Source organism: Halichoerus grypus, chromosome 14 (genome assembly GCF_964656455.1).
Source record: "Halichoerus grypus chromosome 14, mHalGry1.hap1.1, whole genome shotgun sequence".
NCBI lineage: Eukaryota > Metazoa > Chordata > Mammalia > Carnivora > Phocidae > Halichoerus > Halichoerus grypus.
In genome coordinates this window covers 84,855,406-84,870,541 of record NC_135725.1, presented here as the reverse complement: position 1 = coordinate 84,870,541, position 15,136 = coordinate 84,855,406, and the positions used below count along the sequence as shown (strand labels likewise).

The 15,136-nt window shown below is 43.7% G+C and overlaps 1 protein-coding gene across 4 annotated transcripts in view; it reads right to left on the bottom strand.

Moving 5' to 3' along the window:
* Positions 1–1,777: 1,777 nt before the first annotated feature.
* PBX3 (PBX homeobox 3) overlaps positions 1,778–15,136 on the bottom strand; it is a 210,938-nt gene continuing 197,579 nt past the window's right edge. For 2 of the 4 annotated variants that reach the window (XM_078061774.1, XM_036112903.2), the window contains 4 exons: positions 8,297–8,462; positions 6,920–7,032; positions 6,054–6,143; positions 1,778–3,312 (listed from right to left, as the gene is read on the bottom strand). In XM_078061774.1, the coding sequence (XP_077917900.1) occupies positions 3,220–3,312; positions 6,054–6,143; positions 6,920–7,032; positions 8,297–8,462 (462 nt within the window). In that variant the 3' untranslated portion in view covers positions 1,778–3,219. The remainder of the gene's footprint in view (positions 3,313–6,053; positions 6,144–6,919; positions 7,033–8,296; positions 8,463–15,136) is intronic. The other 2 variants (XM_078061775.1, XM_036112906.2) reach the window with 1 other exon arrangement.

The following is a 15,136-nucleotide window of genomic DNA, read 5'->3' as shown; positions in this document are numbered from 1 at the left end:
ATCCTCATTTCTCCACTCTTGGGGTTTGGAAACCTACCAACCTTTCTAATACCCGCACGAGCGTTTGCTGTCTGAACAAGGCCCAGGCCCAGGATCTTGGCTTCTCAAGGGCGAGCGACTGATTTCATTCATCTCTGGGTCCAACCCCTAAGCCATTGCTTGACCAAGAAGAGGTTATCTGATAAAAATCCATCAGATGAATATATTTCACCCAATTTGGAGTGAAACATAAGAAACTTAGGGCCCATGCCATGCCCCAGTTTCCTTCCCTATGAAGTGAGGATGCTTCTGCCCCCCTACAAAGGCATGAAGAGCAAAGAAGGGAAACGTGTGAGTGCTCCTCACCCAGCACATAGGAAAGAGACTGGGATCTTAATTTAGGCCTCCCCAGAATAAAGCCTCAGGCTCACCTATTTCCTTCAAGTGTTGTTCGTCTGCTCGAGAATCTCCAACAAGCACTGGCATGTGCCTCTCAACCATGTCAGACTGGCCTGACGTAAAAGCTGAGATGCTTCTTAGGAAGTGTGTGTTTCTGGGTATCAAAGAAGATGTATTTGTGTGTGCACATGTCAGGTTTCCACAGGATATTTTTGCAAAACCACATAGCATAGAGATTGTTTTATGTACAAAGATAAGAAAGGCTGACCCATAAGCTAATTGAATCATGCAAATAACTACTTAGCCACGGGAGAGATTCCTACAGACAGGCTGAGAGCCCACATGAGGGAGGACAGCTTTGGAGGGCAATCTATTTTATAAAGTTTACTCTCACGGTATAACCACCTCAAGATTAATGGGAATGGTGGCCCTAGACCTTGTTTTGCCTGGCTCTACCAACCGAAATAGTAAAAGTTGTATTTATCATAGACAATTTGCTGCAACTGATTAACATTAATCTGATTTCCTGAGTCAATTTCCTTGAGATATAGTAAACAGGCCAACTACCTGCTATCCACTTCTTCTATTGTAAAGATTTAGGTATTCGCGACAGGGGTGTATGTAAACATAAGGGACTCCTAGCTATTTTAATAAAACAAAAACAACGTATCTCTCCCTAAGCCCTGAAACGAAGTGAAGGTGACAAGACTGGTTATTCTTTCAATAAATGATAAAAGGGTCTTTCCATCTAATAAGTGCCAGAGGCATCATCAGGTCAGGACAGGAGAGTGTGAGCTCCTGGGACAGAGAGACCTGGGTTCAAAGTGTGGCCCCTTGTTGTCCCAGCTCTGTCACAGAGCTCTGTGGCATTCACTTAACTTTTATGAGCTTTACTTTCCTAACCTCTGCCAGCGGGGTAATACCTTCCTTGTGGCGTTCTTAGAACACAGGGATCAAGGGCACCTGGGTGGCTCAGTTGTTAAGCGTCTGCCTTTGGCTCAGGTCATGATCCCAGGGTCCTGGGATCGAGTCCCACATCGGGCTCCCTGCTCGGCAGGAAGCCTGCTTCTCCCTCTCCCACTCCCCCTGCTTGTGTTCCTGCTCTCACTATCTCTCTCTCTGTCAAATAAATAAATAAAATCTTTAAAAAAAAAAAAAAAGAACACAGGGATCAAGGGAGGACACGTAACAACGGTCCAGGAGCTGGCCAGGATCGCGCAGAGAGAGAGCAGTCCATCGGTAGGGACTCTTCCTCCATCCCCTGCTTCCCCGTCATTTCCAAGCTCCTCTGTGACGGTCCCACCTTGACACGCCCCGGCCCGCTTCCGGGCAGGCTTTCCTGCGTTGCCTGCCCTGGCAGGTTCCCGTGGCGGTGGAGTTAAGGCATTGCAACATTGAATCATGAAAGCAAAAAGTTTATTCATGTTTGAAACTACATAGAGCTACCACGAGGAAGACTTTTTCAATCCAGGGTGTAATCCAGTTAGAAAGGAACACGAAACATTTTTAATACATTAGAATCACCACCACAAATTATTTTCATGACTCAATCAGTTTCAGAATTGCATACAATACAAAAAGAGAGGAAGGAGAGGGGGCCCCAGCGCACAGGGTGAAATATACAGTACCGAATACTGGACTCTGAATGCATCACAATCGGCGCCGCTTTTTTTTCTTTTTTTCTTTTTTGCATGGATTAGTAACAAGATGAAGAACATTCAAAATGCTTTCTCAGTATTTACAACAGTTCTACTGATCCTGTGTTCATTGAAGACCCAATGTTTCCACTCTCGGTTTTTTAAAAGTTGCAAATGCAACCCTGATTTTTTTTTTTTCTTTTAAAAGATTACAATGTACATTACATTTTATGAAGGGAAACAAAGAGTTAATTACAAGATGCAAAAAGGTAAGAAAGAGACAAACTACAGCGTGAGTATTGTTCAGAGGTAGTAAGTGAGCACTCTAAGCTACAGAACATGTTGAAATTCTATTGGTTTGTATGAGTTCGCATGAGGTAATAAAGCTGTGTTTTGATTGGTGAGATGTATAAATACTCTTTTGCTACACTATATACAACACTCCAGAGAGCAGGGCCCTTGTGGATGCCCAGAGGACGTAGCAAACCTTGACAAGCCTGTGCAGCACCCAGCGCACACCGTACAACCCCAGATGGATCTCGTGTTCATCTCTATCAGCAGCAAGTATTCTTCATCTCGCAGAACAATCTGGATCCATAATTTAATTACCGAGCAGACTCTGGACTCAGAGAGAAAAGATGCTACCAGTCTCTGATCTAATTATAACACAAGAGATCGAAACACAAACGTGACCAGGAAGATTCTTAAACAAACCATGGTTAACAGAGATAGCCAAACAGCTCCCTTATTCCAACCCCATTAGCGATATGAAAGAAAGACAATCAAAGTCTGCGATGGAAATATGCAAGAAATTCAATTTAGGTGAGGTGAATCTTTGCATCTGCTTTAACGATTGAGGTTTAGCATACATTGTACTTTTTACCCTTAAGGCCAAGTAATTGGCAACTGTGAGACCATTAATGTAAAATATTGATAATAAATTATGATAAAATAGCTACAGGACTGTCAACAATGTTAAATCTTGGCCTAATTGGATAAAGTGCTTTTTTAACATTGTGTGTTTTTAAGTATAAATACAAATGATTATGATTCCTTAAAAAACTGATTTACCAAGTTCTCTAATAAGACAAGGTTTTACAGTAAAGCTGTAGATGGTGGGCTACAAAAACGCTTTCCTTTTCCTCCTATTGCTCTGAATGCACTTATCAAGGCATGTCAGCTCAGGGAAAAGTGTTGCCAGAGATTAGTTAGAGGTATCAGAGTGCACGCTTCCTGGGCCTTCTGTAGGCGAAGTCACAGAAGATGGAGTTGTTGCGTCCTGCCAGCCTCCATTAGCCTGAAAGGAGAAATACAGTTCAACGGGTGCACGTCTCCATATTAATTCTACTCCCCAATTTAAAATACCCAGCTGACAACATGAGAGCAAAGCTACATTAGCAAAATGTATTTTCTAAACCCACTTTGGCAGGAGTTTGAAGCATGTGTTAAAGTGGGATTAAATGCATGTAAAACAAATCCATCCCACCAAGTAAAGTCTTGGCAATAAATCAGCTCGCTGAAGGAGGCCTTCAGCGAGCCTCAAGCTGGCACGCGGCTCGGCCTTTGATTTGCTGTAAAAATAAAGTGACTCAGAAAGAAATCTTTTAAGAAGGGAGCAGTGGAGAAGCTCAGTGTGATGCCTCAGCCAGACCTTGGGCTCCACGAAGTATAAACTTCAGGCCGGCTTAATCCTTGTTTCCATAGAGAAGAGGCTGCCCACCCTCTATCCACATACGCCTGGCGGCCTGCTACTGTAACCCTTGGAAAATGAAGGCCAGAATTTCCCTCCAAATAGCATCTTCTGGAATGAAAACGCATGAACTGTGGAGGGGCACACTATTCAAATCTGTATTCCAATTATCTCTAGCTGGAGCTCCTATTTGGGATGTTGCTACCGCTCTTCACATGCCGCTGGCCCTTCCTGCCTCAGACCTGCCTCGGCAGTAACAGTGCTCAGAAACAAATTCGCCTTATGTCTTGGCCCATAGAGGCAATTGCTGAAATCAATGTCTGATCAGATTTCTGCTGTGGCAGACAGCTTGTCGCTACATATTTTTATGTCAGTCAAGAAGAGGGAGGTGCTGGGCTTGTGAGTTGGGGAACACTGAGTGGAAGTGACGGGGCGGGCCTTTCTGGAGAGGAGGCGAGGGGGAGCTGGCTGACACCCAGTGCTTGCGGCTCAGACCAGCCTCCTGCTGTGCTGTCCCCACACCAGTGTCGGGGTGGGGCGCGAGGTCCCCCTGCCTCCTTCACCTCCGTCCGCGACTTCTTTTGTGAGTCCATCTAACATGCCTTCTCGGAGGCCTGTGCCCCTAGGGCCGTGGGAACTCCGCCTCGAGTCCCAGCCCGGATACGGCTATTGGGTGAGCTTTGTGCTTGGTGGGCTTGTCCCTTTCTCCCATGGCCACTGTTCTTGGAGAGTGCCGTCTTCTCTTCTGATTGACTGCTCCGTGCTGCCCTGACGGCACCTTTCCTCCCTCTAGGACCAAGAGAAAGGGAGGGGAGGGGGGGCCAAACGACCCGGCAGGGATGACCAGAGCCAAGGGAAACGGATTTTCCAGGCTTGAGGTGTATCAAATTCCGGCTAGGAGAAAGATAATGCCATGGCGATGCATTCCCAAAGCCTCGGCTGTGCAGGCTGGATGGTGATATGCTCACGTGTGCTGGTGGGGCTCTAAGGCATCCTCTTCTCTATCTAAACGGTAAGCTGTTTTTACCCCTCAGGTATGAAAATCTACTTAGAAAAAGAAAAACTCTTACACAGATACAAGTCTAAAGATATTCCATCTGAAGTAAACATCATTCCTCTTTTATCCAAATTTATAAACAACAAATGTACAATATTTTTACCCAGCGTGGCAGCTGGAAGAGAGGCTGTCAGCAAGCATTCTTTTTTTCGAAATAAATTAATCCTTCCTCTGGTGGTTTGAGATTATGCACTGTATTATACAACAGCGCCTTATCAAGCCTCATCAGTGAAGATGGAATTCATGTCTGTAAAATGCTGCAGGCAATCACAGTTTCATATTTTATCATGTTGATAAGGATATCGCACATTCTCTGAAGCATTTCAAAACACTTAAATGAAAAAGGAGAAATGCAACTAAAAGGCTTTTTATATGGTTTGTTGTGGGTTATTACGAGTTATTTATAAACCCAAAAAGAAAGATTTGACATTTCAAATGTAAAAGATTTGAGTATTTAATGGTCCTTTCTTCCCTTTACAATTGAATATCCTCAATCACTTTTTCAATCATTAATATTTACTCTCACAGCAAGCCAAGGCCCTAAAATGGGAGAATTTTGTCCACTTTCCTCCTGACTCCACCACCATGCTTTGGGCAGTTCGTTTCCTCCCTAAGTCTGGAATCCCAGATCCTGTCCACCACTGCCCTCCCCAGCTCCACCCTGATGACCTGATCCCTCCCTCCCCACCCCCCCGCCCAGCTCCCTTTCCAGACCTGTACGTTCTGCCATTTTCCATCCATGTCAGTGTGGGGTAAAAGTAAAGTTTTGGCGAATTGGTTACACAAGCTAAAATGATTTCCTCCATAATTAAAAAGAAAATTGAGAGGCCACTAAAAGTGCTGAACATGTTTTGCATCCCACATAGACAATGCAGCCAGATTGCTCTTAGGAACAGAATTCTTTGTTTAGTTTGGCCTGTTGATCTGTCTGGGGCCCTCCAAGGTTGTCCCCTTCACTTGGGCTGTGTTTGGGAATGTTTCCTGCTGCTTGATTCTAAGATAAATGACCTGCTTTGCACCATCTCCCTGGAACACAGCACAACCGGTAGGAGATGGCATCTTAAAATGCTGGTGTTTGAGTCCCTATTATCGACAGAATGCCAGCCACTTCTAAGGGCGTCTGGGTAACACTAAGTGTTTAGGTTCATAAAATGAAAGTGCAGAAAAAATGCTGCCTTCCCCACCTGGCAACAAGCTGAGAAGCCAAGTCAAATGGCCATTCATTTATTAGTCCCTGTTTACCTGACGCTGTCCCTACAGCTCTTCGAATCTGGTTCCCCAGGGTACTCACATTTAAATTATGTGGACTGTACAGTGAGTTTCCTCCAAGGCCATCACTGTAGCCTCCCGTCTGATTGATAACATGACGGAGGGTATCCACCTAGAAGTGAGACGAAACAAAATTCATCATCCCAAATCTATTAAAACATCATCATTTACAAAAGGAAACAATTTGAATTATGTGTGCCACGAGGGTTTAGCATCTTCAATGAGAGACAAATTTATCAAATGTGACTGGGAGAATTTCAACAATTCTTTGCATATTTAAACTCACACATCTTTGTTTTTCATGCCAGCCCAACAATAACATCTTCATGGCAATGCAAACTTTCCATCTACATCAACGAAATGTGTGTGGCTGTGGGTGAAAACTACTTATAAATATGTATACTGGATCTCTCTCTCTCTCTCACACACACACACACACACACACACACCTAAACACATAAACACAAGTAGTTGCTCTCAATTAAGAGGATGAGAAAATATAATTTAAGAACTCAGGTTTGTTTTTTTTTATTCTGACTTTTAAAATTTCATAAATGATATAGTAATATGTTTTTAAACCATACATACATTGGCACACACAATTTGTTGTTGTTGCTGTTGTTATAAAAGTAAGATGCACCCAACCCTCTCCATGAGCTCAAGCCAGAGCCGAATGCATTCACAAAGTTTATCAGGTTTGAATCATCAAAAGTCACTGTTCACTTGACTTCTCATTAAATTAAATGGTGGGGCAGATGGGTCACATTTGGAAGCACCCAGCACAGGTTCTGCATGGATGTGCAGACCACTTCCATGGGGTAAGAGTATGGAGTTTTGAGCCCAAACCCTACCCTGCCAGAAAGGCCCCGGTTGGGGCATTTCTCCTACCTGTGATTGCACATTGGCTCCGACTTGGGACCCTTGGTAAGAATCCCCATTCAGACTCTGCATGTTCATGAACATGTCCCCAGAATTTGGGAGGTTAAAAGAACCAGAAGAACCTGGAAAGGAAAGAGTTAAGTAGCTGAATAACAGAGAGCTACACACATAATCCTCAAAGACCTAGAGGCAGGGAGAGGAGAAAAGGTGCAGAAGGGAAAGGTCATGTACAACATAAAGCATTTCCAGATCTAAGAAGATGGAGAGTAACTCCAAAGAGGTAGGTCCTGTGATTCATTTTGCAGCTAGGAAAGTCCTACCAATGGGGAAGCCCAAATAAGAAACAAAGAGGAGATCAAAGTAAACAGAAAAACACCCAGCAGCTGGCCTGGAGCCACCCCCTTGTTTGCATTTCTCTCTAGGACTTGGTCATTAAATGAGCTCTTCACTGTCATTAACTGCCATGGTGGACAACTATGCGGAGAATAAACGTTTTTTTGAAGCTCTTTCTTAGCCGTACCTTCTACCTAACTTTTATCGGTTCGTGTTTCATTAAAAAGAACAGGGAGTGAGGGGTCCGGGGCAAGGGAGGTGATGGGGGAGAACTGGGGGGGGGTGGGGGAAGAAAGACAACAAAACAAAGAAACAAAAATCCCTCACTTTCTGAAATTCTAAAGATATATGTAAAAGGTCTCCTTAGAAAAGTGCCTTGAATTGCTTCCTGAGTCCATCTGCCTGGACTAGCTGCACATCGCTCACGGTTACTCAAGTTCCCTGTCATTTTAGATGTTTAGTTTCTAACTCCATCACAAATGTCACCTAAAATGTGGCCCAAATGTACCACAATATTGCAGAGAGTGCATCCATGTCTTAGGTACCACACCCCTCACGCTAACCACCTACCAAGTCAGCACAGGTGCTACACAAATGCCAAGAAGGACCGCAGACTGGAGTCTGCAGCTGTATTAGGTAGAAAGCACGCTGTACCCCAGCATTCTAGCTTCATTACGCACAGCAACAGGTCACCTTCCCACTTCTATTTCCTTCATTCTTTGACAGACCACTATGGACCTTAAAATGACAGATGGAACAATATAGTTAAAATAATTATTAGTGATAGCGCTTGGCATAATTGCTGAATTAACAACCACTATGAAGTGTGAATAAAGGCTCCAGAATCTACCAGTAGCGAATAGCACTCATTATGAACAGTGGGTTTACGGACTCTGGCCATCCAGGCCCTGGAATAAGCCCTCGTTTTAATATACATCTTCCTTTATAACTCCACTGGGTCCTCAGTCTGGCTCCTGTGTCCTGGCCTGTGGGACCGGGTTTTGTGGCACAAGGCTGCCTGAGCCAGGCAGGGGGCGAGTGGCCAGTACGCACCAGAATTTGGCGTGGTGGGCGAATTGGTCTGGTTGTTCTGTACTGCTGCGGCTACTGCGTGCGCGGCTGTCACGGCTGTCTTTGCGGCATAGAGGTTGGCTTCCTCCTGAAACTTGCCGATATTCTTCTTGTACCTGATTCGTTTGTTGCCAAACCAGTTGGATACCTACAAATCACAGGGACATGAATGGAGGGGAAGAGAGGTCAAAGGGGGAAAAAGAGTCAACCTTCCAATAATAACCGTGGGACACCAAGGGGACACCTTGGGAGACACTCAGTTCTTAGCTTGCAATCACATCCTGCGGATCACGCATCATGGTTTTCGAGGTTCGCTTTTGCTTTTTGCAAACCTTGGCACTCAGAATAACACCACTACTTGCAGTTAGTCACAGTAACACCAAAAAGGACGGGAGCACTGTTCATAAAATGTATATATTGGTTGGTATATACCAATTGGTACATAGGTGATCAGTCCCCCTAAAAAGTAGCTGAAAGACTAAAGGGAACATTTGTTAAGTTAGATAAATAATAAATTTTTGTGAAGGAATGACTTCTTCTTTTTGGGTCTGGAACGATTTTGGCAGTTGGACAGTAGAATCATGTTTGGTCTGCTGAAAAGAGTAACATCAATTAATAATGGATGAACGATCCCTTTGTCCTCTGTCTTAGAAGGTTCTGTGTGTCTGCCAAGATGGCTGCTCACGCCCTGCCAGTTACCACACGAGAAGGTCACAACTTGAAATTCAAGGAATTCCAACAAGGCCAAATGCAAATATAGGGGAGCAGCTCTGATTTCATCAGGTGGAATATACTTGTCTTTCACACGCTACTTATGATGTCAGCCTGTGCAAATGGAAGAGATTTCTAAAGAGGAACTTGGCAACAGGAAGAGTTCATCACATTTCACTGACAGCAAAACTTCAGCCCAAGACTCATTGCTCACAGTTACATGACGTGTTCAGGCACCTGAAGCTGAGCTATATAAAGAAACGAAAACCCACACAGCAGGTTATAAAAAGGTACCCACCTGCTATATAAAATGCTCTGACCTCCCTTTTGTTAAAGTAACAGTTTAAAAATTCTCTTCAATAATTTCTTAATAATCTGTCAAAGGGGCATGTTGCTGTGGTATCAGGCTGGGTGGGTCACTGTTTTATTCTGAACAGCTATTCAGAGGCCCGGAGGAACAATAAGGAGTCGCATGAGCCCTCCAACCCAATTTACACCAGTGGGCACGCTTATTGACCTTCTCTGCCAAGAGTTTAATTGCTTTGGAAATAGAACTCTCCTTCTTCAACTTATGGCACTCATCCTTCCAGAAGAAGCCAGAGAACCCTGGCAAAGAAGCCACGTGAGGAAGACAATGTTGGCCTTGCCGCTGCCCACGTGCTGTCTCATCCTGGGGAATCACCGTATGCACACGTATACACACGCAGGCACACTCACTAGGATCCATGCGGCAACCATGAGCATAGGTTCATCAGGCAGAAACAAGCCAAAACTCATCAGGAAGTAAATATGCTAGAGATCAGGACTTCCTAGCTGTTTCTGTTCCACTACTATTCCCCCACCCCACCCATTACGGACTATATATATCACTTCCTTTCTTCGTATCAAATAGTAGTGGTTATAGTAACTGCCATTCAATGACTATCTCCCATGTGTCAAGCATTACGCAAAGCCCTTTGCATACCTTTTCTCATTTAATCTTAATCTCAAGGGCCAGGTGGCTGACTGAGGCGGTGATACAGGCATAACACCTGTCCCCAATCCAGTGGCCTTTTCTCTTTCCTTCTTCGATGTTTCAGCAGTGTCTGATATGCCAGGGTGTGTGTGTGTGTGTGTTCTCCAAAACTCAGCTCTTGGCCCTCTTCTCTCCTCTCCTTGAGCAATCTTCTCCACGTTAAGGATTTCAATCATTGTCTCTGTGTGGATGGCTCCCAGATTTCCATCTCTAGCCCTAACTTGTATGAATTTTGGTTCTTGATTTTAAAGATATTAACATATAAATGTTTTGCCACAACCTCCAACTCAATAGGTCTAAAATGGCATTCATGTGTCCTCTACACCTGCACCTCCTTCTGTTTTCTCTTTGTGTTCATAGCATCTCCACCTCTAGAGACGTGGTACTTCCTACCTTACAAAGTCCCTGATTCCACCATTGGACGATTCCAACGGATATTCAGTTCGATCTGGTTCCCTCTCACTTCTAATCATTGGCCTTAGTTCCAACACCTAGATGGTGATAATATTAGGTTCTCAAACAGCCCTGAGGGACTGAACCCTACTAGGCCACTGGCCTTCTTTGCCTTCCCTTCTTTGAACCCCATATGCTTCGGGCAAGAGCACATGAGCATCGAGTAGGATGTGGCAGTGGGAGGAAGGGCCAGGGTAGTGTCCAGGTGAGGAGGCAATGAAGACTGGAACCAGGCAAAGCAGCAGTTATGGAGAGGGCAGCTATCACGGGGGAGGCATTGGCAGAATTTGCCACGGACCAGCTACACAGGTCGGGGGAGAGGGAGAAGCCAGAGATGATGCTGATGGGGGACCCAGGCCTCCAAGAACATGGAGACAGATGCTCTGGGAGGGATTTCTGCACCAGGAGAAGTCAGCCTCAGTGACTGTTAGGATCCATTCCCATACCAAAATTGTAGGACTCTAAAAACAAAAGTTCTGACTCAAGACTTTTCTGAAAAAGGACCATAAAGGTATCCTTTCTGATTATGCTGGTTAAAGCAAGTTCTCTCAGACCCTACCTCATGTTTCACAAGCACATTCTGAGCTCAGGAGACAGATCCAGAGAGCTGGTTCTCAAAAAGCTCCCTCAATATACATCACTCTAGTTTGTCTGAATAAGACTGGCAGGCCTTTGAAAGAGTTAAATATTGAATATATCTACAGTGCAAAGGGAGATATTCCTGGTTGAGAGGGAATTTGGCATTTCTTAAGTATAATTAATGAAAATTCCCCAACTCTGAATTTAGCAACAAAGGCCCATCTTCGAATTCTCCTCTTCTAAACAATTCTCTGTTGGATTCCGTACTTTGTAGTTAATATTACCTTGACGATCAGAGAAGCTATAATACATTAATGAAACCTAGCCTGGAAAATCAGATTACAGCTTTATTAACAGTTTCATAATTGAGGAATCTCTGTACCACTGAAGGGCCTCATTTCTAGATATGCAAGAATCCTGTGTTTATGCATACCCCTGGACCAATCAAACAACAGTCATCACTAATAAAGGTTTATTTAATTCTCACAGTAAAATTTTAATATCACCAGCAGCCTGGGGAAGCTTTAGCAAGTGGATTTGCTTGACATCAGATCGTTTCTGTTCTGCTAGTCCCAATACTTCTTAATCTTTAATATCAAGGCAATTAAAATTAATGGCCACTCATCCGAAGCTACTGTGGACAGTGTTTCCTTGACACCAATTGTTTGATGGGATTACCTAGAGGTTAAACTAACAAGCAAGGTTTAATTGGAAGCAATGAAAGAAGCAGTGATCATACGTTATGTTTAACCTGCATAACCACATCTAAATGAATATCTAAAAATGTTAAACTATTTCTCAAATTAAAATATGCACGTCACATTCTGAGATCACAGATTTGGGCATTGCAGCAATCAGCTATTAAGACCACGCCACTGCAGCTAAGATCAGTGTAATTAATGTATGAATCGACACCCAAGTTCAGGAATTTCTGTCACCTTTTAAAAACAGATGGGGACAATTAGTTGCAAGCGAATCTCCACCCTCACCCTGTAGGAATCACCAAAAGCTACGGATCACACGCATCCCTCCTACACGGTTCTCACCATGGAGCCAGGCCATAGGCATGGGACAGTAAGCAGAGCTGAGCCTGCTCTGTCTCTGAACTGGAATGGTCTGTGTTGGTCCCAGAATAGAAACACAGGCAAGAAATTGGTGGAGAGAAAGGGAATACACTGTCCTGTGCTTCTCTTTTGAGCCACATATCAAGGATTCATGACTCTGGACTGTGCAGAAGGTGAAGGGCCAGGCAAGATTTTAAGATCAGTTAAAAATGAAAAAAAAAAGAGAGAATAAAAATACAAGTACACTCCTCCTTCTACTCATGGTCACTGCTATCAGCTCCCAGACTGTGAGCCTTTGGCCACTGGGAAAATGAGTAGTGAACATTCTGCAGGCTGCTGATTTTCTGGGGCCCTTCTGCAAGGCCAAGAAGTGGCCAGAAAAGCTTCTGGTCTCACCCGTTTACTAGAGCCAGGCATTTTCCTAACTCAATCCAGCAGCAGACTGCCAATTGCTTTTAAAAAGTCAAATGTTTTTATATATGGAATCTAAAAAAAGACAAACTCATCGAATTGTTGGGTATGTTAATGATTTGGCCCATGGTAATGATGACTATTACCTATTACTATCTATTACTATCTACTATTACTATCATCCATGTTATATCAACCAAGGAACAAGAGATCCAGACTATGCAAGTTGCCCAAAATCGGACAGCGAAGTGTGATAGATCCAGGTTTCAACACCAGGTTTCAACAACCAGTTTTTCCATTTTTATAACAATTGGGATGTTTACTGAGTATCTGTTATGGTCAATACTGTACTATGTGCCATGAGGAGATAAAAGAATAAATAAACATGTACCTCTACCTGCCTAGAATTTGCAATCTGATTATACAACAATGCTAGACACTCAAAACAATTCACAAAAATCGCAGGACGGTGGTGATCACACACCCAGATGCACAGTACAGATTCTACGTGTGGCAGGGATCTGGAGGAAGAGGAGTGCCAGCAGGTCTGGGACGTCAGAGGAGACTTCTGAGGGAAGGTGGAGCCTTAATGGGACTCAGCTTCAATTCAGCTCAACAGTATTTTTATTGAGACTGCATACTTCAGAAGCACAAACCTCTAGAAGCTCTGTTGACATGAACAAGCCAAAACCGTCAGCTGCTACCTCCCTCTTCCTGCTCTGTCACTTAACTCCCTTTTCCCCTCTCAATCTCTAAACCCCTCTGTTGTAGTGAGAGAGGAAGGAGAAACCATTCTAAAGGAAAAGAGGAACGGAGATCCAAGGAGTGTTTCTGAAAGATGGGACTTCGGAGTGGAGGACTAACAAGAGAGGGCCATTCCCACAGGGGAGAATGAGGGCAGAGCAAGGGGCAGGGTTAGGCATGGTACCAGGTGGGGTGTGTGTGTAAAGGCACCCGAAGGAGTAGCAGGCTCTGGGCTCTGGCTACAGACCAGGACCAGGACAAGGGAGAGCGTTCTAGGAAAGGGAAAGCCTAAAGAGGCGCCCTGCAGGCCACCTCACACCTCCCTTCTGCAAGGCCTCACTAAGTGGAAGAGAAGTGGAGGGAAGATGAAGGCTGAGCCTGAGATTTCTAGAAAGTGCAGTGGGGAATGGGTTCAGGTGAGGACACCTGAGGCCAGGCGAGGCAGCCTTCCCAGCCAGGTACCTGTCCTGTGTCAGTGGGTGGCACACTTTTTGCTGGAATACTCCCTAAAGAAATTTTGAATAATCAGGTACCTGCTCACACATATTTTGTCCTTTGCACATTTTTGAAGTTGGCATCAACTTTTTTTCATTATACAGTTGTAAACAATGTTATTTCAGTATGTCATAAATGTTGACATTTTAAAATAAAACTGTAACACTATTCTTTAAAATGTATCCAACCAAATTTAAACAGCAAAGCAATGATACCCACTATCCATTTTAAAAAATACATAAACTTGCTTTTCCTTAACAGTCAAAAATTTGCATTCCCTTTTGTTCTTAGAAGTGTATTTCCATTACATTTCCTTTCCATATTCTCCTAATACAAAATACTTTTATGCTCTACAAAAAAAAAAAACCATGGAAATTGAAAATTTAAACCGTTTTTATTTCCTGTAATTATAAGGCTCTACATGTTTAATATATCTTTCTGGATTAAGCTATCATTACAATTAGTCTAAAATTGATCAAAGCAATACAAAGACTTATTCCGATAAATAAAAGTACTTGTTTTGACCATCAAAAGTAAATTGTTGTTTTTTTTTAAATCACACATGCATTTCTTTTTTTTTTTTTTAAGATTTTATTTATTTATTTGACAGAGAGAGACACAGCAAGAGAGGGAACACAAGCAGGGGGAGTGGGAGTGGGAGAAGCAGGCTTCCCGCTGAGCAGGGAGCCCGATGCGGGGCTCGATCCCAGGACCCTGGGATCATGACCTGAGCTGAAGGCAGACGCTTAACGACTGAGCCACCCAAGTGCCCCACACACATGCACTTCTTAATGAGGGGTGCAGGGTTAAAAGTGCTAATTGAAGGCGGTTTGGTTATCACCAGTATTTTATACAATTCCTTGGGGGGACCAGAGAGGGTCTCACACTTTGGGCAATGGGCCATCATATAGGGTGGGAGATTTCCTTTCATAAAGTGGAAAAATGGCAAGTGATAAAGTGGAGGAGGGAAAAAAACCCACACAATGCTTCCACCACAGCAGCTTTCTGAGGCTCATGGATTTTAAGAAAGAGTATATACATATTTAAGGAAAGTTGGCCAGTGAAAATCTTAGAACCACCATGTCCTAGTAACCTCTGGAAGATCTTCAGCTACTTTGTGGACCTAGTTCGAGACTGCTGCCTCAAGTGAAGAGGCTAACTCTGGTTTCATTTTAGCTTTTTTGTGTGAGTACAGTGCGGGAGCTCCTCTGATGGGGTGTGCCTATTAAAGACCTCTGGCTATAAAAAAGGGGCTTATTCGAAATAAGTCAATCAGAGAAAGACAAGTATCATATGATCTCACTGATATGACGAATTTGAGAAACAAGACAGAGGATCATAGGGGAAGGG